Source organism: Mangifera indica, chromosome 4 (assembly GCF_011075055.1).
Source record: "Mangifera indica cultivar Alphonso chromosome 4, CATAS_Mindica_2.1, whole genome shotgun sequence".
NCBI lineage: Eukaryota > Viridiplantae > Streptophyta > Magnoliopsida > Sapindales > Anacardiaceae > Mangifera > Mangifera indica.
The window spans coordinates 17,297,495-17,324,592 of record NC_058140.1 but is presented as its reverse complement, the minus strand read 5'-3'; the positions used below and the strand labels follow the sequence as shown (position 1 = coordinate 17,324,592).

The following is a 27,098-nucleotide window of genomic DNA, read 5'->3' as shown; positions in this document are numbered from 1 at the left end:
GTGAAGCTAATCCAACGTGGCATTAAACATAGTTTAGTTTATTGGGTGTAGTTGATAACGCCTATGATCTGTAGGCATTTGGTGTTGAGAATCTAACAATTTGTGGAGTAAACCATTCTGGAATTTTGCCTCCAGGCGTTTGCGACATTGGGAAGAACCTCCTCAGGCTCTGAGAATTCTTATTTCCTCTGCAGCCACATTAGTTCAGCAGGAAGAGATTTATACTTCAGGAGAAATAAACCCATACTGGAGCATGAGCAGAGCTCCTCTGGTATCCATTAACTTTTCGTTAGACTATTCGACTACTTAGTTTCTTTTTTTTTTTTGGATAAACCAAGGCCCTGTCTACATTTGTTGATCGGATAAATCTGAGACATTGATCAAATCTACAATTACTAAGTTAGGTAAGTCAAAATTTTAACCTCCCTATAAAAATTTTAATACTCTATTAGTTTTACTATCCTGAAAATCATTATTAAATCAAATTATAATTAATTTTAGCTTATATTAGTAAAATTTCTAAAGAAAATTGTTATCTCAGCTCTAGTGCGCAAACCCTTCAACATGTTTATAACCTGTTTCTTTTCATCTCCATTTTAACAAACGAACATGCCATGTGAAGGAATATGCAGTTGTCTCGTTCATCTAGCTCATCAAAGCTTATCTTTAGTATTTCTTGAAAATTATGAGGACTATTCTTTCCTAACTTTCCCATTGCATCTTCCCATTCCGGGATCCTCCTTTTATCAAACAAAGGGGCACCAAAAAACTTGCGAGCCAAAATGATACAATTTGCTTTGACAGATTCAAAAACTGGTCTGCGGGCCTCTCTCTTTGAAGTGCACGGGCAGTGACTGACAGGGATCCAACTTTTATACCTCGTGGTTCGCATAATTTTCGGGTGGAACATCTCTATCTCGTGTGGTAATAATAATTTGACTTCTTCACAGAACCATTCTTTCATTCCACACAGTTTATTTTATTGGCTTATATTATATATATCATCAACATCATTGAAAAAAGCAGTAACTTTTCTATCTTCAAGTATCCCTTTGATAGCCACAATATTTACTTTAACCACATTTGTTATGACCACCTTATCATTAGGGTCAAGATCACGAGCAAGTTTCTTTCGTAGAGAAATCAATCCATCAGCAATAATAATTGACCAAACTTTTCCATTTTTTAATGCACATAATATTATAAAAAGATAGTTGAGTCACATGAGGGCTCTAGTTTGAACTTGATTATTAAATTCCCTTATTTAAGCTAGTCAGCAAGTAAAAAGGGTTCATTGGCCATTAAAGAATATTAAAATGCACGTAGGGTTCAATTGAGCTTTCCAAGCTCACAAAACCCAACGAGAATTAAGCAATTACCTGTAAACGAAAATCCAACCAGAAATACCACCAATTTTTGCTATAGCTTTCCTCCATTTCAACACCATTTCTTGTCCAAATCTCTCTTCCTGGCTCTTTAAATGCTGCCTAAAAGGTCCTTGTTATCGCCTAGTGATCAAGTGGGTAGAACACAGGCAGAATCACGTCAACATTAAATACGATAAAAGACAGTAGTGCACATACATATACATGGTTCAATTGAATGAATGTACCTGAGAGCAAAAATCTGATTGGTTTACAAAGAGCCAATGAACTTGACTAGTTTCATTGATACTGACTGTTGGTGCTCATCTAATGATTCTTCGTCATCTTCCTCATCAAAATCATCATCGTTTTCGAAAACCAGATGAAACCCATATTTTTTCAATGTTAGCCCATTAAAATATGGTGTCTCTCGTGTTTCAATCTGTAACTTGTCACCTTCTTTGAGTATCAAAACCAGTTTACTAAAGTCCGCATATCGACACAAGTGGAGTTGATCTTCATCTGTGTTAGGAACCCCCCTCAAATCTAGTACAGTAGCATAACTTGAACCATCCGACCGGGTTATCCTCGCCAGAATGTCAACAATTCCTGGTAGCTTGTCTCTAAAAGTATCCTGGTTGCTCTGTTCAAGGGAAAAGACGACACCTATAATAATACCTTTGATTGAATAGTTTTTGCGATTTGCAACACAAGGGATCTCTTGCACAAACCAGTCCGGAATTTCGCTTCCTGGGACACTCAAATTGCGCAAATTCTTTAAAGCAACCTACATTAGGAGGTAGAAGCAGTGCAAGTCATTTCCATAAATTTAACATAACATCCATGGAATATTACTATACTTATTACCTTTTCTTACAAAATATTCATACAAACTAACATATTTTTATATCCTTAATTGATTTTTTATTCATTAAAACTATATGCATTTATAATTAGTATCAATTTTGATATAAATAATAATATATCATCATATAATTAGATGATTTTGAATTATGAATATAGTAACACCCAATCATATGAAAATACATTATCATTAGTATCCAAATTGATACTCATTATAAATACATATAATATTACTATTATATATTAGAGATAAAGTAAATAATTAGATTATTCAATTATATTAATACACATCAGATAAGATAATAAATGTAGTATTCTATCATATCTGAGTGTGTGATTTTGTGTGTCATTGAGGGGAGAAGGGAACCTTATTAACTCTTCCCTTCACTACTGGAAAGCAGGCATTGCATCCACTCATGTATAACTTCGTCAAAGACTTCAAGCATTCAAGACCTGGGATATCTTTGATATTGGTGCAGCATGTAAGATCAAGTTCCCGTAAACTTGCCAAGATTGTCAGATCGGATATGTTCTCTAATGCAGTGCAGTTTGCCACATTCAATTTAACCAGACTTGAGGGAAGTGGAGGAAGAGACTTCAGCTGTTTACAATTGGCCAAAACTAGTTCTTTCAGATATGATATACCTCTCAGACTGGATGGGAGGCAGCAAAAATTGTTGTAACCCAAGTCCAATTTCTCTAGATATGACAGCTTCTCAAATTCATCAGGAATTGTACCAGATAATTTCCAAGCACGGGCATCCAAGTGTTTTAGCAAGGAGAGGTTTGAGAAAGAAGATGGAAGAACACACTCAAGCCTTTGTTGAGTAGTTGAACTGCTCATCAGTGAGTTTTCTCCAGTGTCTTGAGGCTGTCCGGTATTAGGTTCTTTTCTCATTTTCAATATTGTTAAGCTCGAAAGCATCCCAAATTCATCTGGTAAATTTTTCACAGAAGTTTCTTCCATATATAAGTACTGCAGACTTTTTAAATTTCCAATCGAACTTGGTAACCGTTGCAGCTGCTTACACTTATTCAGTTTCAATGTATTAAGTCTTTCCAACATCCCTATTGACTCTGGTAACTCTGTTATCGTAGTATTTTCTAAGTTCAAAGATGTAATATTCAACATCTTACCAATTGATTCTGGTAAAGATTCGAGCGATTCACAATATTGCATCTCAAGCTTCCCGAGCAAGTTCAAGGAGCCAACCTCATCTGGAACTTCTTTGATTGGTGTACACTGCAACTGAAATTCAACTAATGATACTAGACCTTTGATGGAATCAGGAAGTTTGTTCAGAGATCGACAATAACTGACTGACAGGTACTTCAAATGGGACAACAACCCAATAGAATCTGGTAGTTCTTTGATTGAAATACCATCAAGGAGAAGTTGTACTAATGATTTGAGATTACCAATGGAATCAGGAAGTGCTGTAAGTGATCGACACCTCATTAGGTTCAGAATCTCAAGGCTTGCCATTGATCCTACTAGAAGGGGTAGTTCTTCCAGGGCTGAACTATCTAGAGAAAGTTCTTTTAGTGATTTCAGTTTGACTATGCAATCAGGAAGTCGTTTCAATAACCAGCAACTTTTTAGACTGAACTTTTCAAGTTTCTCGAGGCGGAATATAGACTCTGGCAGTTTGGTTATTGCCGTCCTATCAATGAGAAGATCCCTTAAAGATGTCATACCACTCATATCCTCTGGTAGTTCTTTCAGTTTTGAGCAATCAGAGAGGACAAGGGTCTCAAGCTTGTTTAATCCAGAGACATCACTGGGAAATTCAACAAGCCGGGAACAGTTCTTTAGGTTGAGAGAGCGTAACGTACTCAAGCCACCAATGTGATTGGGGATCTTAACCAAACTTACGCAATTCTCAAGAATCAGCTTTTCCAACACAGGGTGAAGAGATAAATCCGTGATCTCAGTAAGTTTGGAGCAATCATGAAGATCCATAACCAACAACCTCTCAGCAGCCTGTAAACGGGAAAATCAAATTCATCCAGTTCAGTGGCAGTAGAAGAAATTATATTAAATTATCTAAGAGATGGGAGTAAAGGTGAGCTATGCTTATGCAGGCAAAATAGAGGTAAGTTATACTTATGCATGCAAAATTAATTAAGCAGTGTTGCCGGAGAATACTATTAAATTATCTAATAGACGGGAATAAGGTTAAGTTATGCTTTCATAGATAATTACTGATAGGAGAAAACTGCTATGAAACAGAGTCCATGCTTCATTTAATTCTATAACTCTGTAAATAACTAAATATATTGATCCGTAAGAAATAACAATACACCAACTTTCTTTTTTTTGTTTTAATTTTTTCTTCAAATTCCTTCTCAAATTTATGAATATAAAATAATGAATTAGCCAACCTTAATCTATATGTAAACAATATTTCATCCCAAACGTTTTCATACACTTGTTAAGGTGCCATTTGAAAATAAGCCAGCTCTCACTGACAACAGAAATGAAGTATTGGGATACAAAAACTTGCCCTGTTCCTTTTGTACCAATTCCACCATCTCCATTCCGCCACCTTTGTGATTTTGCTTTCTGACAGATCAAGGACAGCAATATGTTGAACAAACTCGGGAGGAAGACTTCTTAAAGAACATCCCTTCCATTGCAACCACTTCAAATCAGCAGGCATGTATCTAATATTTCCATTCAATTTCGCATTATTGATTTGAAGAAGCCTTAGACCAACCATAGGTTTAAATGAACTAGTCCACAAAATCACGTCTTTCCCATTATCTGGAGCAGGAAGAAAATGTTTCTTGCATATTTCCTTCAAGTATATAATTGCAGATGTAAAACCAGGCCTTTCCTTAAATTTATTCCATAAAACTTCCTCAGAGCTCAACTCATGCCTGCTCTTTTCAATGTCCAGAGCAATGCCTTGAATATTTCTTGTTCCCTAAAGCCAATATAAAAAAGAAAGAAGTTCAGAACTGAGTCAAGCCATTGTATTTAAATATAGACAAAACAAGAAAATCCTAATATAGTCTAAATATTTCAACATAATACTCTGATGGTATCTCTCAGATTTTAATCTCAACAAGATAATATTCCAGAAAGGCAAAGCTAGTAGCTTCTTCCATTAAAGAACAATACTCATTTCTGTCTCCAAGGTAATGACAAAGCTAAATTTGTACATTTACTTGCATTGTTCCATGAAAAAACAAAAGGACACTAAACTAGGCAATTAATTCAAGGAGATTTTACAATATACTTCGAATATTCTTGTGAACATTAACCTTAACCATTTGAAGATATATATGTAAACCTTGAATGGTTAAGGATACCTTTAGTTGAATTATGCTTATTTCTTTTGTTTCCGAAACAAAATTTCATATGCGTAGTGTAAAGATAGTTTTTTGCTTTATGGAGAAAGCTAAACCTCCAAAAAGGTTAGTGACCCCTCCCAAGGACTCTAACCCAAAAAAAAAATATTCACCATAAACTAAGTATATCAACTTATAATTATTTAATCAAATTGAGACTTAACTAATTAAGGTCTTAACAAATCAAATTGAGACTTAACTAATTAAGGTCTTAACAAATCAAATTGAGCTAAACTGACTAATAAGAATCACTGACAAAATATAATTCTTATACCAATCGATAGTTATTTCGTCCTTTTTGGCTAGCTTATATTCACATTCCTAATATTTCCTTCACCTATCCATCGCAACAATGTCTTCAAGGTTGAGACACATTGCCATAAAGAGTAGCAACCACATTAGCATCCTACCAGAATCCTACGCAAAGGAACCATCGGATTGGGAAAGTCAACACAGATTCAAAAGTTTTTCCTTTTCCAACCGCACCATACTATCTCATGGTTCAGCTAAAGCACCAAATGTTTGAATAGTTTTCTGTTGTACGGAGGAAGTAGAACCTCCAAAAAGGTTGGACAGAGAATGAAGAAGAATAGGAAATAAAGAAAATAGATTTTATTAAATTCTTTTGATGCTTCTAACAATTCTTTTGAAGTTATTTATAACCTCCTAGTGACCCTCCCAAACCTAACCTAAAAAGGGTTCTCACCATAAACTAAGTTTATCAATTTATAATTATTTAACCAAATTTGAGACTTGCATGATCAACTGATTACCTAAGGTCTTAATAAACCAAATTGAATTAAATTGACCAATAAGAACCATTGACTAAACATAATCCCTAGACCAAAATGTGGTTGTCCTGTCCTTTTTTGATAGCTTTTACTCACACTTCTAACACATAGCACCTTGGAAAATTTATTAAAACAGAAATACACAATCAGAAACTATAAAATAGGATTATGCAGTAGAGATCTACGAATCTTTTAAACCAAAGATACGAATCCAACCCATAAGACAACTAAGATATTATATAAATGAGGAAGACATAGGAATCATTCCAAGCCAGGCCATCAAGCACCGACAACTTCAACTGTATTACCCTCAAATAAAGCATAACCAAGTATAGAAAGGAGAACTAAACTTGACAATTGAATTAAGTTGGTCCATAAACACTGGTATCACTTTATGCTTGAACTAAAAAATTAGTAGCAGGTTTTGGATACCTTCTTATTTTTCAAAATCTTGATAACATCATTGTGATCCCACAGTCTACTCCGCTGGCTAGGGTCACTAAAATTTTCTTCCAGAACAATTTGCCTTCCCATGTCCCTCAGTTGATCATGCATCCACAAAACATTAACCCCAATGACTTTAACCAGAGATCTTGCAGTAAGGACTGTCATCACTATCTCAGCTCTGAAGCCACAACCCTTCAATATGTCAATTGCATATTCTCTACTCGTCCTCATGTTAACAAAGAAACATGCAATGTCAAGGAATGCACACTTTTCTTCTTCATCTAAGTCATTATAACTTATCCGCAACACATCTTGCAGATTACCTGGACGTATTTGTTTCAACTTTTGCAACGCTGATTCCCAGTCTATTGTTCTCCTCTTATCAAACAAAAAGGAGCCAAAAACTTCTAACGCCAAAGGCAGTCCTCCTGCAATTTCCACAATTTGCTTTGACAGATCAGCAAAATTTTTGGCTGGTTTCTCTCTTCCAAATGCATGATAACAAAATAATTCCAGGGACTCAGGAAAATTTAACTGTTTCACTTCATAAAATGTATTCACAATGCTTTCATCAAGAATTTCTTTGTCCCTTGTAGTGATGATGATTCGACTTCCTTCATAAAACCAATTTCTCTTAACAGCCAATACATCGAGTTGTCTTACATCACCAACATCATCTAGAACGACCAAAATTGGCTCCTCATGGATTAGCTTTTTGATTTCTAAGATATTCCTGCTAATATCATTTCCGTGTTCCGTTTTATTTGAAGACAAGTCATCAATAAGTTTGTTTTGAAGATCCACTAAACCGTTGCTTTTTCCTGAAGTTTCCCTAACATTTGAAATAAAGCTGCGGTGTATGAAGTGGACAACAAGTTTATTATACAGACTCTCGGCAAGAGTGGTTTTTCCAACTCCACCCATACCATGTAATCCTACTATTCGTACACCATTGGCTTTAACATCTATAACCCCCATTAATTCTTCTAGACGAGAACTGAGCCCAACAGGGTATTTAGCCACACCTAATGGAGTTTTTCTCAATTTAGACAAAACCCTCTTGACCAAAGATTGAATTAACTGCTGCTCGTCCCTGACAATAATAAAAAACATCATCATCAGAAAATGTGAGGATAAAACTGTGACCACACACGAAATAAAAATATACGTGGCAGAGAATTTTCCAGTGTGAAGTAACACATTTTCTCGATTGCTTCAGGCATGAGCTAGTTAACGTTTATAGCATTTACATTTTCTGTGATATGTAGGATGATGCACACAGAACAAGATGAATCAATGCCAATTTGATAAAGGTATTGTAATCATCTTAATCATTAAGTAACAGCAGATGACTTATTAGTTCAACACCAATCTACCCATGAAGCAAACAAATGTGTTAACATTAAAGACAGTGATAGTAGAGATATAATAATAACTTTGAAGGTATTGATATCGAGACCCTTGTATAAAAAAATCCACAAATTGGCCCAAATTAATATTAAATATTCAGTAATGAGAAATAGTCAACAATGCAAAATCTATTCCAAATTGCAAACATGAAATCGTATTTCTGTGCATGATTTACCAATCAAACTTTAACATACACAAGATTCTTTCACGTCCAAATCAAAAGTCTTCTTTACTCTTCCAGTACAACTAACACATGAGATAATCAGAAATCAACAAAGAAATTAAAAAAGAAAAAAAATACCCGGATTTATAATGCCAGCCAGAGATGTCACCGGCCTTCTGCATCGCTCCCCTCCATCGAGCAACCTTATCTTCACCAAACCTCTGCACCAGCTTCACAAAGTCCTTTTCAAATGGACCTTTTTGCCTCCTTACATCCGAAGGATCAACCTTGTAAAATACCGGAAGAATTAGCTTCCTGCAGTCCACTATTCTGGCAAGCTCCTCCAGACGCCATCTTGAAGAAGCGTAGTTGGTCGAAATGACAGCTATAGCAACTGCAGAGTCCTGAATGGCCTCCAGAAGGCTCGGATCGATCTCCTCTCCTCTCTCCAGCTCCTCTTCGTCACGAAATGTTCGTATGCCTTTCCCTACAAGTTCTTTGTAAAGACTTTCCGTGAAGTTGTGGCCAGTGTCTTCTCCCCTAAAACTCAAGAACACGTCCCAACGGTAGCGGAAAGACGGTGTCGAAGAGGTGTCGTCGTCCATCAGAAGACGTGATAGAACTGACTGGAGGGATCAGATCAGAAGTTTGTTTTTGTACGAATGGGATTGGAGGGGGAGTCTACTTTAGACTGTTTAGTGTTCTACCTTGCGTGATAGTGGATACGAAGTAAAAAAGTATAACTGCATGTTCAAACGTGAGTCGACTCAGTTGTAAATGCTGCCGTTAATTCCAGCCGTAACCTTGAGGTTTCCAAATGTAGTAATGCAACCAAAACTTCTTTGGAATTAAAGGGCACCATACACTTTCTCAAAATACCAAGTAGTCATTTTAATAAAGTCAACTCCAACTGTTTTTAACTTCTTAATATAAATTGGTTGATCCAAGGGTTGGATTTGAATCACATTTATTTAAATTTGAGTTTAAATTCAATTTAAATAAATTTAAAACAAGTTAAACTTAAACAAATTAAAACCCAAACTTGAAAATTCAACATTTTTGAATTCAAATTTTAAGGTGTTTAACTCATTAAACTCACGAGCTAAAAATTTTGATATAAAATGACGTTGTTTTAATTAATATATATTAAAACGATGTCATTTTAATAACAAACTAATTAAAAATTCGATTTGAACTCAAACTCAAATTAAACTTGAATTTAACTATTTTGACATGAGTTAAGCTCAAGCCCATTTAAAGAAAACTTGATGAATCCAAACTCAAACTCAAGCTCGATTTTATACAAATCAAGTCAAACTCGAGCTCAAATGAGTTTAAACTTAATTCGGTTCAAATCTAACTATAATTGGTGTAATTTAAAAAAGAAAAAGTTGATTCAAAATTTTAAAATCTATCTATAATTAATTAAATATTAATTTATTTTACACTAATGAAACTTTTGTATATTAGTTTCGCAGTACCAGCCACTCACCTAAGCCATGGAAATCACTATTGGTTTGCCTTTGAAATGACTAACCATTTCCAGACAGCAAGGGATGAGAGAGGTTCATGTCCTTACAAAATACACACATAAATATACCATAATATAATTTAGAATTGGTTCCACTGTATGGTAAAAATAGTTTATAACCAAGTGTCACAATAATATATACATATAAATATATCATTATATAATTATATTTTATTTTATTATTAATTTAAAATTATTTAATCATTTCATAATATATATATAAAATAGAAACACGTAATATTATCTTACAAAATTTTAAGGCAAAAGTTTGTAAGAAGAAGAATAACACCAACTTTTATTACAAATATATCCCTAGAGTGAACTGAGGACAAAAAAAACAAGATCACTTTCCTTTTTAACCTCCCCTCTCTTTAAAAATGATTCGTTGAGTCAAACCCAGGTAAGGCTGTTTGCTTTGCATCAAAATCATTGGTAGCCTTGAAGACAAAAATAACAAGATCCCTTTCCTTTATAAGCTCCCCTCTCTTTAAAAATGATTCGTTGAGTCAAACCCAGGTAAGGCTATTTGCTTTGCATCAAAATCATTGGTAGCCTACCGCTAAAAGAATATTTTTCCTGGAGCAAGTAGGAAATCTTCTATGTTGGTTTGTATGCAAAATTTAAAAAAAAAATAAAAATCATCTAATAAAAAAAGAATTGAATACTATTTAGACCTTACTTATCCTTCAAGAAAAAAAATAATTTACTAATAAAATTGCGACTGTGTTGCGGACAGAGGAGTATAATACAGTGACAGGAGTATAATACATGTGAAGCACTGATACAAATTCTTCCCAACTCCATTACTACCTGATATGATTTGAAACTATCAAGTTTCCAATTTCTTTTAAAGATAACAAAAAATGTCCTGAACATTGTTTCTTTTCATCATGCAACAATACAATATACCAAGGTCAATATCTTCATTTGCTTCTTTGCTGGATAGCCGATTTGCGTTTCAGAAAGCTTAAGGCAAGACTAGCTAATTTCTTATCAGACCACAACTGATGAGGAAGTGTATCAACAAATCATTATCGGTGCATCATATTAGTAAGACACTGTATTCAGCAGAAAGGAGATACCTTCCTTCAATCATACCTCTCTAAAGCAATTGGGCTTGTGGGAATGAAACCACTTGGTGATACAAGAGCATCCACTGGAACATCACCAGGAGTGACAGGTATGGATCCTTCCTCCATTATCTGTACAGAATATGATAACGCAACTGCAACCAAACAACAGAGAAGAAGGAATTCAGATAAATATATAGAATTAAGAAGAAATTGAAATTTTGATACAAGTTCTAAATGTATTATTAACCAAGAGGAAATTACCAAGTAGGGGCAGCTTCCACTTCCTCTCCTGTGCAAGCTTTTGATATTTCTTCAGGAAGACATCATAGTAACTTCCAGATTTTAGCATGCAGTGAAGCCACAGTGAAAATAAGACAATATCTCAGTAGAAATGCAACAAATGTATAAAGACATGTCCTTGGTCACGACTTAAATTTATGTGGTTTCTGTCAACATCACATTACCATGCCCACATAGCAGTGATAATTTTGTCCATTGATCAGAAATATCAATCACTAAAACACCAAGATAACAGTCATTATTAGCAAAAAGTTAGCATTGAGATATCTGTTAATATTTTATTTATTAACAGTAAGTTTCTATTATTAAATGCAAAAAGTGATTAAGCTCCATAAAAATAATGCAGGTGAGTGATAATGGCCATGACCTTCGAGAATAATTGGAAAAATACAACAAACTTATAAGCTACATTGCGTCAACTCACCCCCCACTACGACCCAAACGCCCTCCAGATTTGTCAAATGCAAGCCCTGAAAGAAAATGAAAAGATGTGACAATAAAAAAAACAATTAAATTATAGGTCTCCCAAAGAACAGTTTCTACCAATGGAAGGTAACAAATTTTGCATCCAGATTTCTCTCCTTTTTTTTGGTTTTCCGAAGCAAGGGTGAGAATCAAATGATTACCTGGTAAAATAACCAAGTCCAGTGGCTCTCTTGCCTGCATAACTGCGCCAAGTAACCACTTCAGATGAAACAGCCAGACTCACCACACCAAAATGAATCTATCATTTTCAAAATGGAAATCCTATTCTATCATATGGGGAAAGCAGAGAAGCTATCAAAACTAATGACAGGAAAGTTTACTAACTGAAGGAGCAGGCATGGGATTCCTTCAGATTTCACTTTATATGTTATTTTATCTACACAACATTCATATTTCCCTAGTTACAGAGTCATCACCATTGTAGATGACTCTAGAAACATTACTATATTTCCCTAGTAATACTCAACTGCATGCTAACAGATGACTCTACAAACATTACTATATTTCCCTAGTTACAAGTTAACTTGCAAGAATGACTTAAAAAATCAAGGGCATATATATATAAGGGATCAAGAAAGCTGAACGTATTTAATTTATATAGTGCTTGAAATTATAGTAGACAAGCTAAAGGATACATATATAAAAAGAAAAGTACCATCTTCACATTGATTTCCATCAGCATCTGTTAAGGGTGGCTCCAAAATGTTCATTGAGTTTGCTATGAGGTCATTAACACTGGATATCTTGAGCATTTTCATGTTGCTGTTCTTGTCCTCCACACGTGGAACATAAAGCTTTTTCCTCAACTGTGAACTACCCGCTGGAGTTGACAATAAGCAGTAAGAATCTCCACAAGTATAATAAAATTGTAACGAAATGCAATTCCTTGGTGATGAAAATGTTGTTAACACAGAAACAATAAGATGAAAGATAATATTGAGCAAATTTTAAGGATAGAGGATTATCAGTTTTCAAGAATTATAAATCTTGTATACACATTAAGGACAGGGCTTTGAACATGCAGGCCAAAGGAAAACTGGATTCACCGATGAATACGACTAGAAGAGAGATACAACAACTTTTTATATTATCTCACAGCATTATGTTTTTCCTTTTACTCACTACCTATGCTAACAGGGTATACAGGATTAACTGAAGAGGCCAAGATGGTCAATAAGAAGGGAAGAGATTATAACATGCAAAAACATTTATAACTAATAATTTGGAATGCAACTACTTCAATTTTCATCTTTGATTTTGACCTGTCCAATTTATTAACAAGTTGCAAAGCACTTAAGCATTAATTTTGTAATATATATGACAAGTATTCATTCCTAAACGTGAAAAATAAAAATGAATTTTCGGTAATATATTACAATAAACAAAAATAACAAGCAAAAATGTCTTGACAAACCATTGATTGGGTTGGACAGAATCTCTGAGACAATTCTTGAAGTATCCACTTCTCGCAAAGCCGCACAGCTAATATAAGCGCATAAATTCCTGCTATCTTTGAACCATGAAGATTCTATAACAATGTTCTGAATCACATTATCTGTCACACAAAACATAAGAAACACATGAGAACTAAAAATTCTTCGTAGAACAAAACCAACGATCCATTTCTAGTTCTTTTACATTTTTGTACTTCAACTGGCCAAAAATCTTGTTCATTTTCACTCAGATAAACAAACGAACATTTCGAGTGCGATAAAACAAATACATATAAAGAGAGAGACCTTCTTGAGATCTTTGAATTGGGTCCATGTTTTTGAGGTCTTTACGAATCTTGGACCTGAGAAGCCGTTTTTGCTGGAATAAGGCTTCGAGCTGATGGGAATCAACAGCGTCCTTGTTCATGATGGCGTTGGTGCAGACGTTAGAAGAGAGAAGTGAGCGTGATAAGCCGCGAAGACGCGGGATTATAGCCAACTCATTTACGCTTCTAATTACGGTTGCAGTGGTTTTACAGTGACGATTCATGGTGCTTTGTGTTGGGGCCCTATGATAGCAAGTAATGGCGCTCATTTCATTTGTTTAGAAGAGCGGTCATGAGCAGAGAGAAGTGGCCACGTTTGACTATAGTTCCAACTATGCCGTTCGTTAGGGTGCTAATCAAATTGCGTCCCGTTTTTTTTTTTTCGGAAAACATAAGAAATTGATGTTTCTTTTTAAAGAGTAAAGCTATGAAGAGCTTACTTTTAATCCAAATTTACGTATAAGATCCCACCTTAGTTTAAAGATTAAAACCGTTACATATTTACATAAATTAAAGTATTTTAATGTATTTAAAGATTTTGAATAAAAAATAAACTAAATAATTGAATAGATGATTTTGTAGAAAATAGTTTATATTTACATAACATTAGTCAAAAGAATATGTTATTGTACTTGATACATGTGGTTTATATAAAGGAATTGATATAATTTGAAAAGAGTTATTACTTGTGTTGGGATTCGAAAGAAATTGGAATTGTTCGTACCCAAAGTTTCAATTTCAGTTCTTATTCAGAACCAATGAATGGCAAGTAGATTTTAGTTCTATTTTTGAGGATCCAAAACTTGTTCAGAATATGTAACAAAATGGCTTTGTTTTCTCTTAGGTCAACCCCCAAAAATCACATGTGAACGGCAAATTTTTCCCCTTATAAAAATAGCCCTTCTCTTCTCTGCAATTAAGCTCGAAGCTCCCCAATCCTCTCACTTTTGTTAAAGTTGTAGAGATTTTATTGATTTATTGCAACCTTTGTAATGTCATAGTTCACTTTTTTTTGGTGCTAGAAATAGTATGAAAATTTCTATGAGAAGTTTTGTTGTTTAAAATTATAATACTCTGATTAAACTTCTATGGCTGGTTAAATTCAAAAAATGTACCTATCATGAAATATTACTTACTTTTCACTTTTCACCTACGGTTTTTTTTTAATTGGTGTGTTTGAATATTAGAAGCATTGTTGAGGAATAGTAGAAGCATGACAAATGTTCTGTCTTACAAGATACATCGGAGGGTACCAAAGCTTTGACAGTGTTTTGGTGCTTTGACAACCCACGGCGCGACATTGTACGTGCTTCTGCTCTCAGTGAATGAATGTATGCTATCAGCTTTCTATGTAAAAGCGAAAACAGCAAAGCTGAAGGCTGAATCGTCAATTGAAAGCAAGACCAAGATGGCACTTAACGGAGTTGCCATTAATCATCTCCTGTGCCTGTTGATGATGAATTGCTTGTAATAATAGTTCTGCTTCTCCAACCTTTCTCTCTTGGTGGCTTAATTATTGAGCAAATTGAAGTGTCTAACGGGTAGATAAATATACCCATAATTGAACTCCATTTAATTTCTTAATCCACTCTGGAATAAGCCTTTTATTTGTATGCCATGTAACGTGGTGAAAGAATGAGCAAGCCACCATTGCAGTTCACTAAATATTGTGGGGGGACACACTGCCTTTCTTTGGGGTCGACGGAAAATTTTGTCGACATGATGACCCCACTTACACTTGAATTCCTTATCAAGGGCATAGAATATTAGAAGCCAAAAAAGGCCACCTTAAATTCTATTGGTTTAGATGGCATAAATAATCAACTTCGTAGGCCCTGGAGTCTTACTAATACAAAATCTTATCATTTTTGTGGGAACATTTAACTAAGTTGTCTTGTACGAATCCATAAAAGGAGCTATTATTTCTCTTTTCACATGATTTTACATGTGTATATATATATATATATAGGAACAGTCTTCAATCTCATTTGGTAAGCCCCAAGCAAGTACAGTATATATGTTCCTCAATTTTGGCTGCGTCAGGAATCTGGATATAAACCAAAGTTGGTATTGTCATAATTTAAAAACCAGGTGCGCTCCGGCTTCTCAGATAAACTAAGAATGGAATTGTTTCAATTTACTATCTAGGTGCATATTTGATAGGACTGTTATATAAGACATATCAATAGAGATATGTATAATTTGGTTTAAACAGTAAAACTAGATTGAACTATTTAAAAATTATAATTTGATTTGATTTTAAGTAATAAAATTTTGAAAACAGTTTTTCGTTTATTTTGTAATTTAAGTGATTTTCAAACCGAATCAAACCATAAACCATTTTTTTTTTTTAAATACATGTATATATAATTATATTTAATAAATTTTTTCAATAAACAAGCAGGTATACAACTTATTTTTTTATATTTATTTTATCTTTTTTCTTACATATATATTATATATATAAATTTTCATATTATGTTCTTGAAAACTATAATTCAATTAGTTTTATTAAATAATATATATTTAAAAATGAATAATTTTAATATGTTTAAATCGTAATTTAAACCAGACTAAATGGTAATTTTTTCACTTTAGTCTGGCTTTATTTGAAAATTGAAATGGTTTAACTTAGTTTAAAAATTTTTCAAACCATTTTAGTTTTCAAACCATACAAAACTAAACTGTACACACCTCTACATATCAATATTCTGTTTCTGGAATAGATAAAATTCAAAACATTACTAAAATAGTTTATAGTGGCTGAAGAGATCAGATTCTCACATCTGAATACAGGTAACACTACATTAAAGATATAAAAAATATAACCCATAGCCTTCTTTCGAATATATATTCATCTTTAAGCTCATAAAGCATATGGTAAAAAGGCTTTTTTTTTTTTTTTTAATTCAAAGATACAGAAAATCCAATTATAAATATAGACAATACCGTTCTTATCTCATTACTGGTGCTCTGGGGATAAATGGACACCAATGAGAGTTTACTGTGTCAATTTATACGACTGAGAACCTATTCTCTTAATAGTTCTAAGTGCTGTCTCCCAGTTGAGCTTTTCATCGAAGCTTCAAACCCAAGAATCCATCCGATTAATTAAGTTGGTTAACTTGCTGGCGGAAGTGCCAAAAATTACCTGTTTCATCTCCTATTGAGCAAACTATATCCAGACAAAAATCAAGGATGGGACAGAAAAGATTTTGCATGAGAATTCAACTATAGAGATTTCATATTTGGTAAGTTACACTTACACAGTAGCAAAGATTTCAAGAACTGGGATAAACAAGGCAAAACATATATTCATATCGAAACCTGCTTTTGTAATTGTTCAATGTCTTATGTCTACTTTTCGTTGCTCGATGATACCCTACTTTTTTTAACTTTTCTCTTATAATATTTAATTATACGTCTACTCATAATAACCTGTATACACAAAGAGAACCCAATAAAGATTTCCGGAATCTGCTTTGACGCCAATAATAATATTATTTATGATGCACACCCTCATATAGGAAAAAAGTCGACGCAGCCATCAAAATCACAACACATCTATACATAATTTATGTGACTTAAACATGTTCCAAATAGAGTAAAATTCTTCAATAAGCTATTACAGCAGGAAAGCATTGGATTCTCCCAACACAAACTTTTAAATGTTTCTTCAACTGTTAGATTCAAGTGTCATGGATAAGACAAATTGTGCTATATGCTTTAGCAATATGGGGCAGTAACGCATATGGGGATATGATATATATTCCCATAATTAAAGGCTCTAAGGAGCCAGCTTCTATCTCAGTCTATTTTAACTTATATTCATTATTCATGCACATCTATCTACCTGTGATTCTATGCTATATTCAATCTTCATATATATTCCTAAACATCAAATCATATGGTCAAGCAGATCAACATTCAGTAAGAGACTATGTATTAATCTATCTAACACTCACAAGAAAGAATGGTTCTGGTTATAAAGGCATAAAGGTGGACCATCCATGGTTGGCCGTAATTGTAAAGTAAATACAGATGTCGATGTTGCAGAGATGGGCACATATTATATGTTTGGAAAGAGTACTGTTACATATCTTAAACTTTGGATCCCAGGAACTATAATATGGAAATTAATTTAATATACATAATTTCATTATGTTCTTAGACTAAGGACTAGATTAACCAACAAATTAATTGAAAAACAAGTGCATGGAAATTGAAAAACAAGCATAGTAAGGATATCTTTGGCTGGTCTACATGGAAAGCTAGGTGGAATTTTATATATAATTGTATCATGATCTTAAATTTTCAATTGTTTCTGGAAAGATTACGTATATTCCTACTTTAAATATATCAATGGGGGCCACATAGATAGATGGTCAAATTTATACGAAAGTGTCTGTGTGTATATATAATCAGCCTTTCCAACGTCCATTGGAAGAGGGATTCTTATTCTCCAAATTAACTTCCCTTTAATGGCAATTTGTCTCTACTCTCAATTACGGAGAAAGATCTTTCGTAGCTAGAGTTATTAGAACACTTAGATATTCCACTTAAGTTTTAGTATTATGTCAATATAAATAATATGCTTATCTTCTAGAGTTTCTTAAGTTTAACTGAATTACCAATTTAATCTATACTAAAAAATCTATCATTAACAACAGTAAAATAATTTATCTGATTATTATAAATACTATTTCATGATTTTAGCCTCTCATTAAAACTAAATAAAATTATAATTTTAACAAAAAAAAATAACTGTTAAAAATCTATTTTATATTATTAAAAAAGTTTAATAAGGAAAAAAAATTTTATCATCATCTATCATTATACTTTTAACGGAAAAGGTATAATTAGTTTAGGAATCCATTTAAATTAATTAGTCTAAAAATCTATTTAAAAATCTTATAAGTATTTTTCTTTCGAAAATATTAGTTTTTTATAGTTCTAATTAGTCTAGGAATCTATTTAAATTAATTAATTTAATCCTTAACCATTTACTAGAGGAGTTAATGATTTTTAATTGGTATAAAACCACTCATCTCTCCTTTGTTTACTTCCAAAAAAAGGCATCGAATTGCTTATAATTTAGAATGAAATTTCTGTACACCAAAAGGATTCCTAATTTCTGATGAGATACATTTTATAAGTAGGCAAATTTTCGAAGCATATATCAAATGGTCCCTAATTTAATTATTGGGTAAAGTTCCCATATCCCTTGTTAGCATAGCTATAAAATTCCAAGTGGGGAGGGAGGTTCTCTTAGGGACGTACGTCGTCGTCTAAAAATACTTAGCTTTGATCCTGCTGTACGCAAGGGAGTGTCTTTTGGCATGTAAAGTGCATGAAAATACACAAAAAGAAGCAAAAGATGAGTGTCATATTGGCAAACTAACCAGTATAAAGCAAAGGGGCTCCCGTTCGAGAAAGTGCATGCAACAGATAGTCGCTTCTACCTATAAAGTTATCAACCCATGAAGTGAAATTAAACTACGCTAAAAAAAATTTAACCAAAAAAATATCTTGCCTTAACTCATCTTCCCTACTCTTCATCTTTTATTCTTTCCTTCCTACAATTTCTTTCCCTCATAGGTATTTGTCAGCACATCACAGTTATCGTTAACAATTTTCTGAGTTGTTTCTTATTCATATCTATCTATGTCCTAGAAGTAGTACAAGAAGCTTCTTCTGTAAATTCCTAGAGAGAGATATTTTTTTATATATCTGCTACAGGAATAAAGCTAACTAGGGAAATCCAAAATAAATATGGGCAGTAGTTCTTTTTTCTTTAGGGCCTTGCTTGGAGCAGTTGCGGTGGCTGGTTTTATCTTGCTTTTGTTGATTGGGAGCCTGGAAAGTGGAGGAAACAAAGCCATAACTACATTATCGACTCCGTCCGCAGGAAATCCAGAGCCTGTGGATTATTCAGGAAGAGAGAAGTCGATTGACCGTCAGGAGTTGGATCTCAACTACATGAGCAAAAGAAGAGTACCCAACGGACCAGATCCTATTCATAACAGGTACATATTTATATTCATGTTAACTTATGGATTTCGAAATTTCAAGGAACTGTGAAATTATGTGTTTATAAATTAATTATACACCAGAAGGAATTATTAAAGACGTTCATTGCAGTAGTTTTTCTACAGTTTACTGGCTAAAGCACTAATTCTTCTTTGAATCTTTCCAGCTCCCATGGCCATATCTTCTTCCACATATAATTTTAAGTAGCTACACATAAAAATTCTTTTACCGGGGATATAAAATTCCCTCCTCAACCTTTTATTAAAGAATTAAGTTCGGAAAAGACAAATTTTGTGGAACTCGAATGTATCAGTAACCTCCTAATATTTGTTTAAATGTTGAATTTTTTTTACCACAAAATGGTCAACTTATACATTTATATTATATTTTTTATATCTTAAATATTTTTACATTTATATTATATTTTTTATATATTAAATATTTTTATCACTTTATATATTATAATACCTAAATTATTCTTGTTTTTAATCTTATAAAGATTTATATTTATAATTTCATATAAAATATTACTATTATTTAATATTGTAATTTTATGAGATTAAAGTATTGATAGTTAAAATTGAGAATGGATTGATAAAAATTCAAATCTAAATAAAATACATGAAAAATGAGTTGGCACTAACTTCAAAGGTTAACGTTCCCGCCAACTTGCTTTCTATGTATTTTTTAACCAAAAATACATGAAGAACGAGTTGGCATTAACGTCAAGCCTTGGTGTTAACGTCAACCCATTTTTCGTACATTTTTTATTTAAACTTGAATCTTCATCAACTTATTTTTAATTTTAATTATTAATACTCTAACTACATTATAACAATATTAAATAATATAATAATATGAAATCATAGAATAATAAAAATATTTAATGAATAAAAAATATGATATAAATATTTTGAGATAAAAAATTTAATATCCCATATTTTTTCCTTTCCACTTTTCGCCAAAGCAGGCCCGCAACTGTGTTGCTCTTGTCGTTTTCTTTTGAGTTAACTGATATTTATGTTATATATAATATCTACGATGAAAGGGTTTTGGTTCATGCTTTTAATTACTGTTCCATTAGTGTACTTAAACCAAGGCCTTTCATCAACCTGGGTTACAGGATAAGAACGTTTTAATAAATTTACCTTCATGTGGAATAAAGCTTTGCATGTCTCTCCACTTTATTCATTTCCCCTGCCTGCCTTTAACTGTGATTCTTCAAAGTAATTTAACATTTTATATTGTTCTCTACATTTATGAAGGCTTTTACAACTTTTGTATTTTTACGGTATCTCTGCATTGCCTTTTTCTTTATCTCTACTTTATCACCAAGCCTTCTTACCTGGTTAGGCATAATTTATATTAGCGCAACATTTAGCTTTCATAATCATATTAAAATTACTAACAAAAGTCACCATCGACATAAAATATAAGTCTAGAAATATTCTTAATGCATATAAAATTTGCGGAACAACATTATTAGTTAATATAATTAATATATGTAATATTCAGTGATTATATAACTAATTAACTTGGTGGTTGAATTACAGGAGAGCTGGGAACTCTAGAAGACCTCCTGGGCAATCGTAAGTGAATAAGCTTGACAAAGCTTTACCAAAAAAGTTTGAGAAGATGGCACAAGATGTGTTCCGTCTTGGTGTAATTCTTGCAAATATAAAGGGGAATTTAAGTACTGGTGAATATACCTTGAGAACCGCAGAATGAGTGCAAATCTTGTTAGGCATTAGCTGGGTGAAGAAATAGAAGTTATTGTGATTTTACACATAAATTAATACGTACGCTTGCAAAGAATCCAGCAGTTGAGCAGCCTGCTATAAACCCTAGTGTTTTAACAGATTTTTTTTTTTATTGATTGAAGATTTGTGTGATGAGTTTGTGTAGAGAAAGAAAAAGAGAGATTGATTATGAAGAGAGATAACTATCTGCATGTAAATTAGCATGAAAAGAAAAGTTGATGTTCCAGAACAGCAGCAGGCAACAGCCATGCATGAATGTACCAGTCATCTCTATCTATCAATCAAATATTATTCGACTTTGGCTTTGGTATGCTCAAACCTTTTTTTATTAATTAACTGCGGTGGAATTAGTTCCCAAACTGATAAAGTGAATCCCACCAATTAAAGAAATGATTGAGGTAAGAGTTAAAAGAAAAAAAGTTAAGTGCATCTTGTGTTAGTCCTTTTCTCTGGATTCTTTGGTGGGGAATCCTACCACTGTCTTAGCTAGTCTCTGGTCCAAATCAAGAGCATGAGATTCTTCTAGTCTCGTTGCAAGCAGACTAAATTAAATTAAAAAGAAGCAAATACATTTATATATACCCATTCAAAGTGAAAAATCAAAAGAGGCTCTCTCTCCATGCACAAGGAGGAGTGCAGCAAGATTTTTGTACCCATTTCTCTTTTTATTTGAATTAATCCATATCTGAGTCTAAAGTAAGACTGATTCATACTGAGGCAATCACCAAAGGAAAAAGGAAAAAGGGATTCGAACTGAATTTGGTTTTGTGGCATGTGAAGCTGCCAAGCAAAGAACAGCCCTAGCCTGCTTCATTTCATCAATTTACATACAAACGTAAAATATGAAAATCTAAAAGAAATTAATTGTATCAATGAACTCTCCAAATAAATTTTATGTAATTTAAAGTTGAAAGCATGATTAGTTTTTGTTATAAAATTATATATATATATATATATGAATAAAAAATTCTAGTTATGTCTTTCTTATAATATAGACAGTTAAATTCTAAGATTAATTATTCAGCTAGCTAGCTAATTGATGCATAAGAAAAAAAATGACATAATAATGATGAAATTATATTACATGGTTGAATAATAATACTTTTAATTTTCTTTCTTCTCCGACTTTAGCTATTCTTATACATAAAAATGTCTTTGAATTTAATCAAATCCTATTCTGTCCACATTCTATATCTATATATACTCTATTTTCACTCATTCTCTCCACTTGACTCAATCGCTACATTGGCATGATTCATGATTTAATGTGAGTAATATTCTTCTACTCTAAATTTGTTGTGATGTTGAAGATGTCTTATTCTTTTGTTGGTTATTTTCACACAATGTAAACTATTATTTATGTAAATTTGTTGACTTCATATACAAAAAGACAATCACATTTAATGTCATTGAACTTGTGCCACAAAAGCGTCTTTTTCTATGAGGAGATGTTGAGTGAATGGGTGGACTATCTCATTATTGAACATCAACCCATTTGCATTAACAGACTTTTACACCAAGGATTGCTCTAAGAAGCAACTTTGCATTGAATGAAAGAATGTGCAAGACATGATCTAATTTGCTTTAAATACAAGAATGGCCAATGACCCTAAGCAAAGGGAAAAATCAAGAAGATTTATATTCCTTCATTAAAGACATGAAGCATTAGATAGGCCATGGGAACATTACCTCTAATAAGCCAAAAAAAAGACAGTGTCATTTTGAACAATGTGATTGAATACCATGGGTACATAATATATGTTATTTCTAGAAAGTGAAGAGATTGTTGCATACACTCTTATGGTAAAGTTTGGTACATCTAATTTGAGGTTCTTTTTTTAACATACTTTAGGGAAATGAGATCCTTGGCTTGAATTTTTGTAAAGTACGAGGACAATAAGAGTGTGAAAATCAGGGCTCCAACCATCTAATACACGAAGAACTGAACTGGGAAGGGCTACTAAAATAGCTACATGAAGAATTACTTATTGACAACAGTCGATTTATGTTGAAGTTGACCATGAAATACATCACTGAGAGATGTGATGAGTTCTTTGAAATGATGATGACAAATATCTAGTATTTTTTAAGGAAAAAAAGTAATTAATTATTTTAATTGAAATTAAAGGTATTTTTATTTTTAAAATAGTTACAATAAGACTACTTAGTCCTTACTAAAAAAAACAAAAAGGATAAAATTGGATAATTAATTAATTATTTTAATTGAAAATAAAGATATTGTCTTAAAATTTGGATTAAAAAAAATAAAATTGGTCACAAAACAGCAGGGCGATTTCTTTTAAATCTTATCTAGAAAATTCCGAAACGGAAAAACAAATTAATACTATAAAATTCAAAAGCTGATGGATCTTCAATATTGGTGGGCATTTTTTCACCAGTCAATTAAATTCGTAAGATTAATAAATTAATTAAAGAAAAAGGAGCCAATTCGACACGTGTCACGCTCCTTTACGACTTTGACTCGGCGGAGCCACCGGAGAGAGAAAATTTTCGTTCCTCATAATTTTTAATAATTAAAAAAAAATCATTGTCTTCGTCGTTTGAAATTGAATCTTCATTTCATTTGCATCTGTGTTTCATTTCACTCTCCCTTTCTTCCTCTCTTTTTTTTTTTTACATTCACAAATCATTCGTATATACACCACACAACAAACTAATTTTTTTTTTTGTTAAAATAAATTAATTTAATTAAAAACTTCAGGAATGAATCGATGATAGAAAGATCGAAATCGCGGCGACCGTCTAAACGATTCATTTCGTTGAGCGGAAACCCAAAGCCTGTCGTTTCTCTATTTGTGTAGACTTTTAATCTATTGATACGTGGATCTGGTGTGATCTGAAATTATGCCGTCACAAGGGGATCTGGATAGGCAGATCGATCACTTGATGGAGTGCAAGCCATTGTCGGAGGCGGAGGTGAAGACTCTGTGCGATCAAGCGAGAGCGATTTTGGTGGAGGAGTGGAACGTGCAGCCAGTCAAGTGTCCAGTCACCGTTTGCGGCGATATTCACGGACAGTTCTATGATCTAATTGAGCTTTTTCGCATAGGTGGCAATGCTCCCGATACCAATTATCTGTTTATGGGTGATTACGTAGGTAAGCCAATCTATTCTTCTATTTTTGGATCTGAATTTTCATTTTTCCATATAATTCATCTATTTAATGTTGGTTTTTGTTTGCTATTAAATTTGTTAATTCGCATTTTGGGATGTATGGCAAATTTAAATAAACTGATTTTAAATGTTATCTAATTAGATTGAATTTATGGTATTGGTGATTGCCCAAATGAATGGCTTGTCTTTTGTTGTGTGATGGGTATTATCGTTGTTTTATTTTTGAAATTTGGGCATCTGGTTGAAAATTAATGAAAATGAATGCTATGTTACTTCTGTGTAGATCGCGGGTACTATTCAGTAGAGACTGTCACACTTTTGGTGGCACTGAAAGTTCGATACAGAGATAGAATTACAATCCTTAGAGGAAATCATGAAAGCCGGCAAATAACACAAGTGTAAGATTTTTTCTCAGTCATTTAGTAATTTCATTGTATCTAACAGTACTAAAATTTTATGCTAGTCAGAGCTGTAGTGTTTTTTTTTCAACTTGCCTGTTTCTTTCTTATCTGTGGCTCTATACTACTCAGTAAGAATGATAAATGAAGAAATACTATATTTATGTGCTTTTCATTGATATCACTCATTTCTGATAGGTAATGTTATGATTATGATTGTGAAATTATCTACTTCGCTTTGCTTTTTCTAGAGTACTGTATTGTACACTGAACCGTGGTTTGTCAAAGTAGTTTTGCATGTGATAGGACTTACGCGCTTTATCCATCTGTTCTCAAATTGCATCAGACTCTTTTGTTTTTTGTTTAAGTTTACTTGGACCTGTTTCTTTGCGGACTGAGAATTTGAAAACTAAGATTTCATTGGAAAATACATTTAAAAAGTATACACAGAGAACTATGTGGAATTTGCAATCCAAGCTATTATGTAGTGTTATTGAATCTTAGGATTACTATATTATATTTTATAGAAATTTTCTTTTACCTTTCATGTGATGCACACTATTGTGGTGGTCATGGATTGTCATTAACTATGCATTGTACTAATCTTACTTAAAATATGGTTGTTTTCATAGAATTCACCATGTTGGAAGTTACAATATTTGTAGGGATCATTGCATATAAGTGCCTTTCTACATATGCAATTGTGCTAATGTCTTAATCCATGGAGTCTTGAACATAGTCATCAACTTATCCTTTTGCACACTATTTAATTTGCTTGGATAGCACTTTTTAATCAGCTTCTCTCTCTCTCAAATACACACAGGTACATGCACACTCACATACTGCACCCTGCATAAACATGGACACTCTTAGATGGTGATTATTTAAGCTGTTATGTTTCATGTGATTTCTTTTGCTTTCCTTTTCAGGTATGGGTTTTATGATGAATGCTTGAGAAAATATGGAAATGCCAATGTCTGGAAGTATTTTACTGACCTTTTTGATTATCTACCTCTTACTGCCCTTATTGAAAGTCAGGTTTGAGTTGCACCTTCTTCGTTGACTGTCTTTACGTGATAAATGTCATAGCTATCCTAAACACCTTAAATTTATGTCTTAGATCTTCTGTTTGCATGGAGGACTGTCACCATCTTTGGATACATTAGATAACATCAGGGCCTTAGACCGCATACAGGAGGTATGTCTAGAATGACCAGGCTGATTGTTTTTATTGACACAATCAAGATTAAAATGTTATAAGTATTTTCTGGTATTTTTTTAGCACATTATTGCTAGTTTTTGTTTCATTTGCCATCAATTTGGTGTTCTCCATGTAATGGTGCCTTCTGTCTTAATAATTGGTGCACACGTAGGTTCCACATGAAGGACCCATGTGTGATCTATTGTGGTCTGATCCAGATGACCGCTGTGGATGGGGAATATCTCCTCGTGGTGCTGGCTACACATTTGGGCAGGATATTGCGGCTCAGTTCAATCACACAAATGGACTCACACTGATTTCAAGGGCACACCAGCTTGTCATGGAAGGATACAATTGGTGTCAGGTGTGACAACCTTTATGGAATACATTAGATTTCATTGTATCTCTTTAATTTATTGTTTGTTATTCGATATTAACTAACATTAAATTCCTCTAGGAAAAAAATGTGGTTACTGTATTTAGTGCTCCAAACTATTGTTACCGTTGTGGGAACATGGCTGCAATTTTGGAGATTGGGGAGAATATGGAACAGAATTTTCTTCAATTTGATCCTGCACCCCGGCAAATAGAGCCTGACACCACACGCAAGACACCCGATTATTTTTTGTAATTTTCATCTTTCAAACCATCTGTTTGTAAAATCTGTTTGCTTTTGTACCAGTGTAGATGTGTCCTAAAAGAGGAGCTTTTGTTGTTTAAGTTGAGGTTGATCAACAACATCATTCTTTTGTTTGGAGTTTTGCCCTACAACTGCTTTGTTGATGTGCTTAAGGAATCCATAGGATAGACTACTGACATAAGGCACCACCAATGGCCTATTGTCTTGTATATTTTTAAAAAGAGGGCAGGAATAACATGTTATATATTGTTCTATAATTTCCACATTTCCCAAGTAGAAAGCAGAATGTGGAAGCAGTTTGTCGGTTAAAAGCATTTTGTTACCCGTTGGTTGAAAACGGAGCAGTTGTCGTTGATATTTTATATGCAGGAATGAATCAGTGGCCTCTT

General features: G+C 33.2%; 4 protein-coding genes across 5 annotated transcripts; 2 read left to right on the top strand and 2 right to left on the bottom strand.

The window, feature by feature from the left end:
• Window positions 1-1,219: 1,219 nt before the first annotated feature.
• On the bottom strand, window positions 1,220-9,114 carry LOC123214145 (disease resistance protein RPV1-like). The gene is made up of 6 exons (XM_044633885.1): window positions 8,535-9,114; window positions 6,809-7,916; window positions 4,736-5,158; window positions 2,596-4,212; window positions 1,613-2,151; window positions 1,220-1,508 (listed from the first exon to the last, which is right to left on the bottom strand). Exons 1-5 carry the CDS (start codon window positions 8,999-9,001, stop codon window positions 1,636-1,638), a joined length of 4,131 nt encoding a protein of 1,376 aa, XP_044489820.1. The 5' UTR covers window positions 9,002-9,114; the 3' UTR covers window positions 1,220-1,508; window positions 1,613-1,635.
• Window positions 9,115-10,303: 1,189 nt separating this feature from the next.
• Window positions 10,304-13,932, bottom strand: LOC123213109 (5-formyltetrahydrofolate cyclo-ligase, mitochondrial-like). 2 transcript variants are annotated; one of them, XM_044632468.1, is made up of 8 exons: window positions 13,526-13,932; window positions 13,201-13,341; window positions 12,442-12,606; window positions 11,927-11,968; window positions 11,725-11,770; window positions 11,262-11,332; window positions 11,026-11,152; window positions 10,304-10,503 (listed from the first exon to the last, which is right to left on the bottom strand). In XM_044632468.1, the coding sequence occupies exons 1-8, from the start codon at window positions 13,812-13,814 to the stop codon at window positions 10,470-10,472; spliced, it is 915 nt and encodes a 304-aa protein (XP_044488403.1). In that variant the 5' UTR covers window positions 13,815-13,932; the 3' UTR covers window positions 10,304-10,469. The 2 variants fall into 2 exon arrangements, with proteins under 2 accessions (XP_044488403.1, XP_044488404.1); XM_044632469.1 differs by lacking the exon at window positions 10,304-10,503 and adding an exon at window positions 10,607-10,931 and having other exon boundaries at window positions 13,526-13,930.
• A 4,757-nt stretch (window positions 13,933-18,689) lies between these two features.
• On the top strand, window positions 18,690-21,645 carry LOC123214844 (CLAVATA3/ESR (CLE)-related protein 25). The gene is made up of 2 exons (XM_044634848.1): window positions 18,690-19,571; window positions 21,129-21,645. Exons 1-2 carry the CDS (start codon window positions 19,318-19,320, stop codon window positions 21,166-21,168), a joined length of 294 nt encoding a protein of 97 aa, XP_044490783.1. The 5' UTR covers window positions 18,690-19,317; the 3' UTR covers window positions 21,169-21,645.
• A 2,188-nt stretch (window positions 21,646-23,833) lies between these two features.
• Window positions 23,834-26,966, top strand: LOC123213990 (serine/threonine-protein phosphatase PP2A catalytic subunit). The gene is made up of 6 exons (XM_044633657.1): window positions 23,834-24,453; window positions 24,754-24,868; window positions 25,798-25,906; window positions 25,989-26,066; window positions 26,242-26,433; window positions 26,527-26,966. The coding sequence occupies exons 1-6, from the start codon at window positions 24,201-24,203 to the stop codon at window positions 26,698-26,700; spliced, it is 921 nt and encodes a 306-aa protein (XP_044489592.1). The 5' UTR covers window positions 23,834-24,200; the 3' UTR covers window positions 26,701-26,966.
• The last annotated feature ends 132 nt before the right edge of the window (window positions 26,967-27,098 follow it).